The 15,095-nt window shown below is 42.5% G+C and overlaps 1 protein-coding gene across 4 annotated transcripts in view; it reads left to right on the top strand.

The window, feature by feature from the left end:
• LOC147625363 (RNA-binding (RRM/RBD/RNP motifs) family protein) overlaps nucleotides 1–14,191 on the top strand; it is an 80,740-nt gene extending 66,549 nt beyond the window's left edge. For all 4 annotated transcript variants that reach the window (XM_086818687.1, XM_086818689.1, XM_086818690.1 and 1 more), the window contains 8 exons: nucleotides 9,887–9,996; nucleotides 10,115–10,199; nucleotides 10,426–10,510; nucleotides 13,010–13,063; nucleotides 13,399–13,467; nucleotides 13,572–13,637; nucleotides 13,726–13,794; nucleotides 13,903–14,191. In XM_086818687.1, the coding sequence (XP_086674813.1) occupies nucleotides 9,887–9,996; nucleotides 10,115–10,199; nucleotides 10,426–10,510; nucleotides 13,010–13,063; nucleotides 13,399–13,467; nucleotides 13,572–13,637; nucleotides 13,726–13,794; nucleotides 13,903–14,043 (679 nt within the window). In that variant the 3' untranslated portion in view covers nucleotides 14,044–14,191. The remainder of the gene's footprint in view (nucleotides 1–9,886; nucleotides 9,997–10,114; nucleotides 10,200–10,425; nucleotides 10,511–13,009; nucleotides 13,064–13,398; nucleotides 13,468–13,571; nucleotides 13,638–13,725; nucleotides 13,795–13,902) is intronic.
• Nucleotides 14,192–15,095: the final 904 nt, after the last annotated feature.

Raw genomic sequence — 15,095 nt, 5'->3', positions numbered from 1 at the left:
GGTCCAATGCATACACAGTGAGAGAAAGCAAGGGTGGACCATTTGGGTGGCCAGATAGTGACACAATCTGTGTTTTTCTTCAAGAGAACATGTCCGTATTTTCTTCAAAGAGGGATAATTTGCAAGAGGCCAGCTTTTTTCTTCATGTAGGAGAGAATGACGAAGATTTGTGAAGGAGAATCTGTGTTTTTGTTTTTTTTGGAGGAGTAGCTGCGTTTTTCTTTAAGAAGAGATGTGTTTTTATCGTCATGGTAAGCTAATTAGCCTATTACAAGGCTATGTCCAAGGATAAGTCAAAGATTCAAGAGTAGAAAGTTAAGAATGAGATCGCTTGGTTGCACGAGATGGAAAAGCAAGGAATTAAGTGGCTCCTAGTGGAAGATATGTCCCCAGTATCACATGACATGCGTCAATCCCATGCATAAGTGTAAATCAACAGCCGTGGATGCCAGTCCAATGCATACACATAGTGAGAAAGCAAGGGTGGACCATTTGGATGGCCAAATGGTGACAAAATCTGTGTTTTTCTTCAAGGGAACAGGTCTGCATTCCTTTAAGGAGGGATAATTTGCAAGAGGCCAGATTTTTTCTTCATGTAGGAGAGAATGACGAAGCTATGTGAAGGTTAATCTTGGTTTTCGTTTTTTCTGAAGGAGTAGCAGCTGTGTTTTTCTTCAAGAAGAGGTGCGCGTTTTTATCGTCATGGTGAGCTAATTAGCCTATTTCAGGCTATGTCCAAGGACAAATCAAAGATTCAAGAGCAGAATGTCAAGAATGAGATCAATTACATGAGATGGAAAAGCAAGGAATTAAGTTGCTTGACTTCTATTGTCATGTGCATGCACATGGACATGCTCATCCCAGAACTAAGATTTAGGGCATGAGCAAGGCACACGAGGATCCCAAAAGGCATCTGGTGGGTGTAGGAACAGGTTGGCAATGTACTCCAGGAGCTACAGGGTTGGTCGGCAGCATATACATATTTTTATGTCTTTGCTGCTGGCCGACAGCAAGTTCGCCAGTTGGGGATTTCCCTTGAGGCCCATAAAAGGCTTTGCCAAGAATGTTTTTGATCATCCGACATCTTCTTGGTGTTAGGTCATAGAATAGGATAGGTAGGACAGTTTCCCAGCTTTTCATGGGCATGCCTAGGGCTGCCAAGAATGTGTACCTTTTTGTACATTATGAATATACAGAAAATACAGCTATCGCTCTCTCTTCTCTCCATCTCTTCTTTGCGTTTTGCATCAGGTTGTTCCTATGAAAGGTGTTTAGGGCTGAAAGAAGACACAGAGCTTCCGTGCATGTGACATTGGTATTAGCGCTTTAGGTTCAACAATGCTAAACATTGATTGTGTCGCAGATTGGCAGCCGTGTGAATCGGATGCCACTTGGGGCATACCAGGAAAGGCTTTCAAGACAACGGTTCCAAGGGATGATCAGGGTGCCATACTCAATACTCGGGAAAAGAAGACCAAAGAAAGTGTTCAGGGACAAGGCATGAAGGGCAAGGGGACAAAGTGGAACAGATGCATAGATCTTCATTAGATTTGCAGTGGAATTGGAGATGGGGCAAGGCTTTCAATGAAAAGGTTGCCAAGAAGAGAAGGAGCTCTGCCACGGCCCACGAGTTAATTAGCACCGGCAAGTTCGCCGTGAGGAATGTACCCCTGGCTCTGATACCATGTTTGTATTGGGCGCATGCATGTGGAGGCCATTGCCAGTGAGGTCCCTCCCTCCCATCTACCTCATATTCCATGCGCACCACATAAATGTGGAGGGATGAGAGAGGCCGAGTGTCCCTTTTTACATATATACTCACGATACCTAGACACAAACATTGCATGTGGGACTGTGCTAATCCACGTGGCACGACTAGGTCGACAGCTTCCAACAGGTATGTCAAATGGTGGAGGTCCCATGTATTGCTTTAGTCAGTTGACATCGAATACTAGATGCATAGTCCATTTGGGGTGTAACTGGAGTTTCATGTTGATGTCTTGATCTTCTTTTCTATGGGGAAGGGACCAAAGCTTCTAAATGTTAACTTAGGGCATCGCTATTTCACTTACTTGAGTCATTGCTTCATAATTCTGAGGTAGACCATGCACACGTCATCCTATCCCCAGAGAACCCATGGAGGTAGGATAAATATTTGAGCACCCGGATCCTAGATAGCCTCATTCAGGATTGCAGCAAGATAGAAGAGATTTGGGAGAGTCTGGATTTTCACACTGGTTCAATCGCAAGAGCTTTGGACGCAGGCTTGGAGAGATCAGTAGTTTATTACAGTAGGCTACACAAAGCAGACTGTTGGGATCAAGGTATTGCTTGTGTGTGTGTACCGCCTCGTACTTGGTACTTTCATTAAAATAATCAAGCAAACTATTGCATCATTGAGTTGTGTACTCCACTTCTCTCTAAAAGCTTTGTTCTCTTTATTCTCTCTCCATTTTTTGGACACACAGTTCTATGTCATGAAGATCTTTCAACCTCCATAGCTTAGGGCATTCAACATATGGTACAGAGCTCCAGGTTGATACTGCCGCGAGTTTTTTGTGATTGCATGCACATTGCACCACCTCAACATCTGCCACCTAGGCGCCCAATGCAGTGTTGCTCCATTTGCTCTCTTGCAACAATTGCCACCTAGTATGACTGCTTCTGCCTGTTAAACAACTACTCCTATACCTTGATTGTGGCAACTCTAAAGCCATGTAGATGTTGCGTTGATAGCCTGTTGGTCGTCTTTCAACACATCTGAGGTTGTGCCCAACAACAAACTAGACACGTTAGCTCTATGTGCCAACAACCGGCTCATAGAAGAGCAGCCGACTTGAAGAAAGGACATTTTGCATCGCCAGCACTTGTAGAAATCCTAGCAAAGGAGGTATTCATTAGAGAAAATTTGGGGCTTTTCAAAATTTCTACAAATCATACTTAATTAAATCATTAAATGTAAATCTCCCATCATTTCTCAAAATTGAGGACATATATCATATATCAAGCATTAAAGGGTTGCTACAACTTGCTACATCATCATTTCTAAAAACCCCCATGTTTGGAAACCCTAATTTCAAACAATCCTAATTTTTGAAAACCCTAAAAAGTCTGTTATCTTCTTTGCAACTATGAGCTCTCACATGTTCATAGACAAGTTTAATGGCCAAGGTTTCCACACTTGGCAAATGAAGATAATTTTTCTTTTGATGAAAAAAACCTGTGGGGTTTGGTGAAGAGCACTACCAATGCAACCTCTTCCTCCGATGTTGATTCAACCAATGAAGAAGATCCCAGAACACAACAAGATCGATTTAGAGTAGAGGGGGCATATGCCATCATTGCTCTTGGCTTAGGTGATGATTATTTGCATCATATTTTTGATCTAGAATCACCGGTTGAAGCTTGGGCAAAACTTGATTTGCTTTTCGGTGCCAGTGCTAAAAACTCAAAGCTATCTTTGAAAATCACTTTCTTTGAGTTGCAGCTGAAGACATGAGATTCTCTTGCTACACATGTCAACAAAATGAGGAGTCCCATGACTCAACTAGCTGGAGTTCAGTTTCTAGTAACTGAAGATGATGCCATGGCAGTGCTTCTCAAAAGCATGCGTGAGGAGTATGACAACCTAGTGACCACCTTGAGGAACATTCCTAATCCTACCTTGGAGGGAATCATTAGTTCTTTACAAGAAGAAGAAAAAAAGAAGAAACAAAGGTCAATAGAAGCTGTCACAGAACAGGACATTGTCAACCAAGCATAGGGGGTGGAATACATATGGTCGGTAGCATATTTATTAGTTGATGTCCATGGAACTGGTCGACAGCAGGTCGGTTAGTTGATTAGTTGATCCAGTAGCCTATAAAGGGCAACGTTGGTGTTCATTGTAATTATGTCACTCCACTTGAGGGTTTGGTCATGTATAGGATCCTTGAGGTCCAAAGTAGGTCTATGGTCTCATTTTGGAAGGCCAAAGGCCATAGGTTTTGTACAACTTTTATGTATTATATAATATAATGAAACTACTATTATCTCTCTCTCTTCTCTCCATCTTTTGCATCTATATTTTCCTATGAAAGGCATTTAGGGCTGAAAGTAGACACAGAGCATCCGCGCATGTAAGAAGAGAGGAGCATCCGTCGGAGCCTAGCCTCCTTGCAGCAGCTTCAAGAAGAGAGTATCCTAGTTGGTTGCACCCCGTACAAAGCTTACTTTCATTGAGGAGCGGAGTGTGTAGCACAAATACCATGCTAGAGCCTCCTTTTGGACCCAGGCGGGAGACATGTGACCAGTGATTTCTTTAAGATTTCAAGCCCACAGTGGCGGAGGGATGTCATCCACAGGTTGCGAGACTTGGATGGAGCCATAGTTTCGGATCCCCCTCCCAGGCCAAGCCATTGCCACAGATTTCCTCCTCTCAGGTGCTGGACGCGCGTGAGCGGGTTTGGCGGCACATGAGAGGTGGTCCCTCCTACTATCCAGCTTCCGGTCTTATTATTTCTTCCCAAAGTACCTATGACAAATGGGCTACCAGTTGGGATATTTTTAGAGATAAAGATTATGGGAGAATCGATCTCTTAGATTGGGACGTGTGGCAAGAAAGTGGATCAAAGTGAGACAAGTGGCCTCACACTTGTCATTATAGCCTTCTCCTACCATTTTAGCTCATGGGAGGCCCAAATCTATAAATCGGAGCCCTCTCTCTTCATTTGAAGGAGGCTCTCAGCCTCTACCACCGTTTCAGGCTACCCTAATGATGGCTACTCTCTTTCTCTCTCTCTTGAAGGCTGCCCATGAAGAATACCGGCTGTTGGGGACTGTTTTGAAGGCTTCCATCGCGACAAAATACTGAAGGCAAGGGTATTTAATCATTTTATTTTATAACCAGCCACCGTACCTGTTGTACCAGTCCTTGTACTTGTTGTACCTACTGTACCAGCCATTGTACCCTACTGTACTAGTCCTTGTGTACCCTGTTGTACCAGTCCTTGTACGTGTTGTACTAGCTACTGTTCTTGTTGTACTAGCCCTTGTACTTGCTGTACCAGCCACTGTATTGGCTGTACCAGCCACTGTATTTGCTGTACCAGCCAGTGTACCCACTGAAGAATCAGCACCCACACGGAGGTATATGGATTATGTTGTTGGCTCCACATTTATTCAGCCTGTGTTCCGGTTGAATTTTATGGTTGCCTCGTGTTTGGTTGTGTTATGGCATTTGTATATGGATAATCTGTCGTCTCTTGTGGGGAGAGTAAGGCCCTCAAAGCTTGTATATGATATTATTCTCCTGGGGGCCGGGGGGGGGGGAGGGGGGGGGTGCATTCCGGCCTCTATGCGGTGTCACATGTGCAAGCTCCACTCTTAGCATTGTGAATGTTTTGTGCAAAGTGATGATGGATATGTGTTAAGGCTGTGGCCGATTTTAGTGTTTAATTGCATTAATGGTCAAGTGTTTTGCGAAACCCTAGGGCAAGAAGTTACATTGGTATCAAAGCGTTGACTCTTTCACATGCTTGTGTGAAGACGACAAGGCATATGCAAAAGACAATTTGATTTATGGATTTTTAGAATCCATTTTGGAATCATGGAATTGGCTTTGTTGCTCGTATTCTCTTTAATATGGAATTGGCTATCTATGTTTGATTTATGGATCTTATTATCAAGTTCAAAGGCAACCGATATGGGGAAATATCTTTTGGCTGGCATGGTGGGTTCATAACTCTCATAGAAAATAAAAGCTAAGCATACTTTGAGTTTGCAAAGTTGGTGCTTTTGTTACTTATTATGGATGTTCACTTACCCTTGTATGCCTGTACAAGGAGAATAGTGTGGTGTTGTTTGCCTTCATATGGCAAAGTTGGTGTTGTTGTTTGCCTTGAGATGGTTTCAGGGAAACATTGTTTATGGCTCCCATTATTGGGATGGATTATGTTTTTGGTTTCCTTTATTTGGTATGCATTGGATTTATGGAACTCATGGTTATCTCATGGATCAAGGATTTCTATTGGCGGGCAAAAATGCTTGTAAAACTATTGGTGGCCAAAATGCCTATGGAGCACCAGGATATCTATGCCTCTGTGATTGATTCTTATCTTATGTTACGTACTTGAGCCCACCTCTCCTCCAAGGTGTGTGGTCAAAGCAACATGAAGTGTAAGTGGTAGAGTGGACATGATGCTTGGTTGGCAGGGGACTTATGTTTACGCCAAGGGTCATGTGGACTGACACCTTGTTGGCATGGAACCCAATGGAGAGTAGCATGCATTTGACGTCACCGGGGATTGGGGAACGAGTAATTGCTCCTTGGAGTTGGATTCGATTTGGAGTATGGATAGAGAAACATGATTATGATATGGACTTATGAAGACTTATTTAGTCTCGCCTATTTATTTGGGACATGGATTCTTTTAGTTATATTGGATTTTTGAGACTGTCTCGTCTCGCCCACTCAAGGGGAAATGCTTATATCTTGGATATATGGCTTGAAGCTTAAAGTTGCGGACAACTTTCAAGAAGTTGGGGAGGATTTCTACATGGGTTTAGATAAAACCTAAGATATTGTATTGTTTAAAAAAATTTCAGCTTCATCTAGTAGTCTAGAAAGTAGCTTAAATCTTTGGTTTTGGATAACCAACTTGTGTGACGAGTCAATAATGAACAATCTTTTTGGCTATTTTCCTTGTGCATGTCTATGCAGGATTAAAGTTATCACAAGGGCTTAAAGCCAAATCCTAAAGTATTATTCAATATGTTATGCTTTGTTCTATTGGAGGATCCTAAAGTATTATTCAATATATTATGCTTTGTTCTATTGGAAGAATGTTCTATCGAAATGAATTTTTAATATCAAAGATTCTCTATATGGCCAAGTGGAGCTGTTTTATGTAGTGGATTTGTTTTGACTCAGTTATTTTTCTCATACCTTGGCTATATCTATAGTATTTGTTAGACTATTTCCCTTGCGAAGTGGCTTGGGTGTATGGTTGTGAGACTGGATATTGACCTAAGAGTTCCACTCAAGCAAGGGTTGCATGAGACTGGGTAATACTCCGAGAGGTTCCATAACCAGTGTTATCCTTCACTGATGTGATCAGTGAGTACTTGCCTAGCTCTTTCTTTGCAGAGTGTGATAGATGTCCACCTGGGAGTTAACTGGTAAATAGTCGCTGTTTATGGTTGGATGGCCTTCATTTGAGGACTCTAGTATGACTAGATCCGGGCTCATCCTTTTGGATGAGAACAACCTTGCTTTCCCGCAAGAGAGCCATCACAGTTGCGGTCAATTGCTTAAAAAGGCCGGGAAGATGTCACCAGCCTAGACATTTCCCAGTATGAAAGGGGTCTGGTGGACTTCAAGAAGTCCAAATATTCGGAAAGAACAATTTTTGGGATAGGGCGATTATCCTGGAATACAAAGGATCACACTCCTAAAATTTAGGAGAGTTTCTATTTTTGGCCCAACTCCGATGGAAATTTTGTTCGCATCATTACGTCTAGAATTGAGTAGATACCAAGATTTGCCAAAGTACCTATGACAAATGGGCTACCAGTTGGAGAGAAAGATTATGGGAGAACCCATCTCTTAGAATGGGACATGTGGCAAGAAAGTGGATCAAAGTGAGACAAGTGGCCTCACACTTGTCAAGCAAGTGGATCAAAGCGAGACATGTGGCCTCACACTTGTCATTATAGCCTTCTTTTGTCATTTTAGCTCGTGGGAGGTCCAAATCTATAAATTGGAGCCCTCTCTCTTCATTTGAAGGAGGCTCTCTTGCTGCACACTAGCCTCTACCACCGTTACAGGCTGCCCTAATGATGGTTACTCTCTTTCTCTCTCTCTTGAAGGCTGCCCATGAAGAATACCGGTTGTTGGGGACTGTTTTGGAGGCTTCCATTGAGACAGAATACTGAAGGCAAGGGTATTTAATCATTTTATTGTATTACCAACCATTGTACTTGTTGTACCAGCCCTTGTACTTGCTGTACCTATTGTTCTAGCCACTGTATCTTGTTGTACCAGCTCTTGTACTTGTTGTACTTGCTATACTTGCTGTACCAGCCACTGTACCTACTGTACCAACCCTTGTACTTGCTGTACCAGCCACTGTACTGGCTGTAGCAGCCACTGTTCTTGTTGTACCAGCCGTTGTACTGGCTGTACCAGCCACTGTACCTACTGTACAAGCCATTGTACTTGCTGTACCAGCCAATGTACTTGTTGTACAAGCTATTGTACCTACTGTACCAGCTATTGTACTTGTACTGGCTAAATGGAGAGCTGAACCTATTGTACCAACTCTATTACATGAAGACCCGTGGTTTTTGGGGAAGAATCAGTACCCACATGGAGGTATATGGATTATATTGTTGGATCGGCATTTATTCAGCATGTGTTCCGGCTGAATTTTATGGTTGCCTCGTTTGGCTGTGTTATGGCATTTGTATATGGATAATCCAGCATCTCCCGTGGGGAGAGTAAGGCCCTCAAAGTTTGTACATGATATTATTATCCTTGGGTGATAAAATACTCGGAGGGGGGGGGGGGGGTGCGGGGGAGGCACATTCCGGCCTCTATGCGGTGTCACATGTGCAAGCTCCACTTTCAGCATTTGTGAATGTTTTGTCCAGCTTTTATGTTTTGTGCAAAGTGATGATGGATGTGTGTTAAGGCTACGGCCGATTTTAGTGTTTAATTGCATTAATGATCAAGTGTTTTGCGAAACCCCGGGGCACCCCTGAAGTTACACCGCACCCCGGTTTTGGGAGGTCCTTGGTTGTAGACTATGAGATGGATCTTCATGGAGATCTAAGGCAGCCATGCAGGCGAGAATGTTACAAATGACAGACCGCAAGCCTAGCCTTTTTTGGCGTATACCCTTTGGATAGTTCCTGCATGAAATCAACTACCAAATATCTTTAATGCATGGTGCAACAATCGAAGGGTGCCGGGGCCTCACTGAACATGCACTGAACCAAGCATAAAGCTAAGGAAGATATGCAGGGAAGAATGTTACAAATGACAGACTGTAAGCCTTTTTTGGCCAAGTAGCGGCTTATACCGGAATATACCTTTCTTATCTTCTTCCACGCTTGGATAGTTATGGCAAAAAGAAACAACAAAGATATTATTGATGCTAGTCGCAATAACCTCAATAAGACTAGAATCGTTTCCTACATACCTAAGAGGAAGTTCCTCTTAGAAAGGAGTAAGAGAGGGGGGCTATACACCTCCTACGGAGCAGGTACGGAAACCCAGGTTGCAATAGAATAGAACTATAGAGAAGTAAGAAAAACCAACCAAGTGGGATATTATCAATATGCCCCTAGGATCAACTAATTAGAATCCCCTTTTGACATGGAGGGTACCCACTAGATATTTGAAAGAGCAGAGGAGGTTGTGAGCTTTAGACTGAGCTTGATTACCATGCTAAAAAGTTACCTTCTGAGACTGTGCACTAGAGATGCTCGACTCTTTTGGTTTTGCTTACATCACAAGGGCTGCTGACATGGCGTGCGGATTTGACGTACTGCTACTTACTTAACATATGACATGGTGGTCATCAACATGAAGCTCTCGATGAGCTTTACCCAATGGGGATGTTCACACGACAACAGTTTAGCATGGTTGAGAGTCATATTCAAAGAGATACAATGAAATATATTTAATAATGGTTTGATTTGCAATATGATTGGAATCACAAAGCAAAGCATTTAGCTGCACTTGAGAAACAAGTGGCATTTCACATGAAACGAAAGCTCATTTAATTCTGTTTGATGTCATGCTCCTAACTTTCTTAAAATGAATATAGACTTGAACTGCATGCGTTGTACTTGCAAGGCAAAAAATTTGTCAGCATTATTTGCATATTTTGTCTGGTAACAGCAACGCTCGCCAGTTCTCATCACCAAGGAATAGAAGGCTATCACCGGGAGCACTGCATTCCGACCGGGGTCGCTTGCCAACGCATCACCGCAGTCGTTCTCCTCAAGGAGGTAGGTGCATGGATGGGGCCGACTGAAAAAAAGCAAACTTGTCAGGCTAGTTGACCTCATGGTTTACTTTTTTAGAAACACTAGCTTGCCAAGCTGTTTGACATCAATGTAATTGCAGGTTATAGTCCATCGAGAAGCATGTCTCCAGCAGGTAGACGGGAAAACCATAGCTCCGCCTCGCCCTCACCACGAAGCTCTGATCGGTGGGTATGCATTTGCAAACTATGATTGGTTGCTACGAGTCTTTCAATCATAAATTGGAAGATGCTGGGCAACTATTTATGAGTTACAGTATTAACAGTATTGCAAATGTGCAATGGAATCATTGTATTGCTTTGAATGTGTGAAGTGCTAGTATGGCTAGTATGGTTTGGGACATTCCTGTTTACATGGTTAACAGGATACCCATGTTCACTTCTTGGGGTGCAGCTTACAAGGTACAGATGCTATGCCGGAAAGACAAACAAAGTCAGGCAGAAAAGCAGCTAAAGGAAGAGAAGAAGACCTGACAAAGGTACGATAATTTTTCAAAAGGTATTTCGAACACTAGGCAATAAATGAATGGATCATTCTGTATGCTACATGCTGCATTTAGTTGTCTAGGTTGGTGGTTGGGAAAGAGAGAAATGGGTCTTGATACTTCGGATATTTGCTACAACTGGAGCTACCCATGCACATGTAGGGGTATTTTAAACAAAACATAATAAAAAACCTCCATTTGCAAAAAAAAAGGCTTTTGTTTTTCAATACTGACTAGTAAATTAAATCTACAATCTACGGTCACACTTTTACACTTCCCTTATACATAGTAAGATGGAGGGTACAACTACCATGTATGTGAGACCCAGCTTTTAGCTTTTAGCTTTGTTGTGATGGGAGCGTTCTGTCTCATCTCTTAGGACCACATGTTCTCCATGAAACTCTAGAACCACAGCTATCAAAGCTTGGCATTGACAATATCTCAACTGGTTTCTCACATTTTTGCGCAGGAAGAGCTGTTGAGATGTTTGTATTCCAACATGCTAGCCAACGTTTTCCCAACGCTGTTGAGAACAATGTTGCAAACGTTTGCTGGGAAGTTTGGAATGGACAGGCCTTATTGGTTAGAATGCCACATTACATTTAGCTTGGCCTTGCGAAAATCATGTCCTGCCCTGATGTCATTGAAGAGATCCATTAAGTGTAATAACCATGCCATTGCTGTTGTGATCTGCCTTCAACCAACTCTACTAGTTGCTGCAATTTTGTGCATCTATGAGCTCGGTTTTGCTCATTGTTGATGGAACACAAACAACTCTACATGGCATGGCTTTAAAGGTGCTGCTCAAATGAAATTTAGATGTGTGACAATTGTCATCGAGTCTGCTCTATTCAGATACTATGGCAGAAGCATTTTACTCTAAACCACGTTTTATGCACTGAATGCTTTATATAACAAGAAAAACAAAGTGATGGACATGTAATGGGGGAAGCTACCTCCTTTTGGCACTGATGGGCATTTTCATAAGTCCAGCCCCTAACTGGGGCTGATTTTGGGATGCCCAGAAACCTGCACACATCTTGTCTATGCTGAAATCTGTGCCTTCTCTGCTATCCATGCATTGCTCCATAGCCTATCAGATCCCCCAGGATCACCTGATGCCCCCACAGGTCCCCAGACCAATCCCCACATCGAGTGATGAGCTGCCCACATCCCTTCAACACCCACCCCCCTAACACCACTGGACAGCCTCCTCTGTCACCCCCTAATCCTTCCCTCCTCGGGCTCGGTCCCCACCAATCATACAGAGGGAAGCACAACCTTCCTCCTTGAGGGCCTAGCAGCCATCCCCTCGCCTGCAAATAGTGGATCAAGAAGAGCTTGAAGGAGGGAACCATGCAATATGCTGTAGGAAAGAGCATGGCTAGTCCGACTAGCTCATAGATTTATTGTACAAGATGATCTAGGACAGCGATGTGGACCCCTCCAGGATCTCGAGAATAAAGGGTGTCTTTTCTTAGAACGAGTTGCATGTCTAAATCATGAAAACTTGTAATCAAGATCTATCGAGCATTGTATGATATTTTTCTTGGTTACACATAATAAGAGGTTCTGTGGAGTCGTATGTGGGTCTAACTTTTATGGAGTTGGAGTTGAGTTCGACCCCTCGCCTCCCCATCACCAGGTTTGCCCCAACTTTTTTCACCGGGGGAGTTCTACCCTAGTCATGGGGTTACTGGTGGACTATGCCTTCTTCCACCGTCTTGTAGTGGAGGTGGCAGAATTCTCGAAGGATTGGTGGTCTTCCATCGTCATGTACCATTCTTGCCCCATGCCTGCCTACGCCTGGGCAATGGTTTTCTCCTTCCCCCTTGAGTGTCACTCTGGGGACACTGGGGGATGAGGAAGGCATGACCAAGACCCTCCAGGATCAGCCTGTGTATCCCTCTCAGATGGTGGGCGACATCCACCACTTCCAGGGTATTGGATCTGGTCCTTAGTTTGAGAAGTGTGAAGGTCTTTGTTACTGGAGGACATGATTGTTGGGGTGTGACTTGGAGTGCAGTATGACCATACAATGCCTGATTGAACTACATGCAGAAGAGAAAAATAGGCGAGTGTCTTTCTTCCGAGACTGTGTGAGATATTCAGGTGAAAGTGTTTCACTCTTATTTGAAATTTTTACACTATTTTTTTTAAAACAACAATAACAGTCAAAACTGATGGATGTGCTGCCATCACATTTCCTTAGAATCGATGCTATTTGATGTTTTCAGTCAGTAGGTTATGTGTTCGAGAAGAAAGGTTTCATGCTCTTTCCTCCTGTTTTTAATTCTAAGAGTGGGTGTATACCTAGTTTGGTTTTGTCCCATTTTAAATCTCTTTCTGAGCATGAATGCAAGAACAGGTGTCATGCGTACAACTTGGAAATCACGAGTGCATGTTGTGAACATACCACAATGTGACACATTTCTTTTTTTAAAGATTCAAGTAGCTGGACGTTTTTTGACTTTCTCTGCCCATGTATTGCAGATGAAGGATGAATTGGAAAGAGCTAATCAAAGACGTGACGAGCTCAGGATAAGGGTACTGTAAAATAACTCTCTACTGCTTATGAAGGTTTGAAGGTAGTATGAGTTTTCAAAGAAGCTTAGTTGGCTAACTTTGCGCTAATATAGGTTAGTTGCCTTAAGTTGCATTTGGCATTAATTGCATTCACAGTTTAGTGGGGGCAGCATACTGTTGCCATTTTTGGACCATCTCACACGAATAGCCTCTTTTGTCCCTTGATAGATTAAGACTCGCATCATGGGCTGATTCATCTACAGAACCTGAACCCTAACTAATGACACATGCATATGAGAGTTGGAGCTGATGTGTGGGACATTTTTGGATGGTAAGACATTGAAATGTAAATGCAGGTTGCCAGTTTAGAAGAGGAAAATGCATCGAAAGAAAAGCAGATCATAGACCTACAGAACAAGTCCCAGGTTTGATATTAGAACCCTTATACAGAAAAGTAGCTGTTGCCTATGTTTTTGATGTAATGCCTTTAAACCGAAGGTGGTCATGAGAGGTGTTACTCTTTGAGCAGAAGTTGGAGGAAGCCTTTTCCAATGCTGTGGCTGCTGCTTCTCAGAAGCAGAATCAACTTAGAAAGGTAGTAGGAAGCTTATCACATTTACTTATACGTGCTCCAGTCTAAGATATAGTGCTCAATGCTACCTTTCTGTCTTGTGTTCTTCCAGCTTCAGAAGGCTTTTCTTCAAGTAAGGAACTATACAGAACGTCTGCAATGTAGCGAAAAGGAGTTGCAGGTATTGGCCTTCTTTTTCCATCATTTGCACATCGAGCTGCATTTTGTAGGAGCTTGGAAGATGGGATTGCTACTGGGAGCCTATATTCCTTGGTGATTGTTTGTGTAGGCTTTGATCGATGGTGCAGCTTTCGAAGTGAACGGTGCAGGCACTGAGCTTCATGAGAAACGTGGCAGCAATGCACGCTTGGAATCAGAGGACATGGAGTGGAAAGATGATGATGGAGGGCATATCAATATTGATGATTGAATAAACGTGCAACTTGAGTTGCCTCTTGTTTCCTGCTGGGCTGAGATGGATTATTTTTGTTTGAAAGGAACTGTACAGTGGTATCTTTTAAACTTCTGTTCTGGGTTTCTTTACTTTTGGTATCATCAAGAGTTATGAGGTATCTTTTGAAGTGTCCTCTAAAGTAGTTTTCTATGCATAGACGAACTCCGAGAAAGTTGGTTTGATAAAAACCGATAACACATGGGCTTGGTTAACGTACTAAACAACATAGCTTGCTTCACTCTTAAGATATGCATTGGAAAGAAGATGGTTTGTTTCTCACAACATGAGTTGATAGTAACAAAGAAAGATATATCATGTCTATTAAAGACCCAAAGGTCTCAGACTAAAAAAGTGTTACAAAAGCTCCATAAAATGACTAGCTGATGGAAAAGAAAACAAACTAGCTACCTATACTGATGTGAGTAAAGATTGGAGGGGCATCTCTTCCTATGTCTGAGCAGAGTCTACATATACTCTCCTCTTGAACATACCCTTTACCTTTAGATAAGTTTTCCTCTGTCTGATCAGAGTTTACATATGCTCTCCTCTTGAACATACCCTTTACTCCCCTTGTTTGCACTTTCAAGCATTGTGATGTAACTTGGATGTGCTTCATCACCATCCATATGAGTACATGTGTGAAGTTTTACATGGCTAGGGCAGTTCATAGCAAATGATTAGCACCATGATTAAGGCTATTTAAGGACTAGGCGAAATAAAACAATAATAAAGCTCTCATTTGTGGATAGGTAAATCCACATTTTATAGCTAAATTCAGGTTTATGTAGACACAAACAAGTGGTCCAAATCATCCTAATCATGTGGTTTATGTAGACTCATAAGTCGGTAACTTTTTGACCGATGTACTGGACTCTTCTACATGTTTTTCCTTTTATAATCACACTTTTACAAACAACCTTTGAACACATGATTTATATCGAAATCAATTCAACATTAGAAATTTTTATCAAACTCTCAATGTTGAGTTGGGTATGTCACATTGTTATGCCATAGGCCTTATGTTTAGC

The sequence above is a fragment of the Cibotium barometz genome, chromosome 24 (genome assembly GCF_041138505.1).
Source record: "Cibotium barometz isolate CiBa-2024 chromosome 24, ASM4113850v1, whole genome shotgun sequence".
Lineage (NCBI taxonomy): Eukaryota > Viridiplantae > Streptophyta > Polypodiopsida > Cyatheales > Cibotiaceae > Cibotium > Cibotium barometz.
This window is presented reverse-complemented; position numbering and strand designations above follow the sequence as displayed.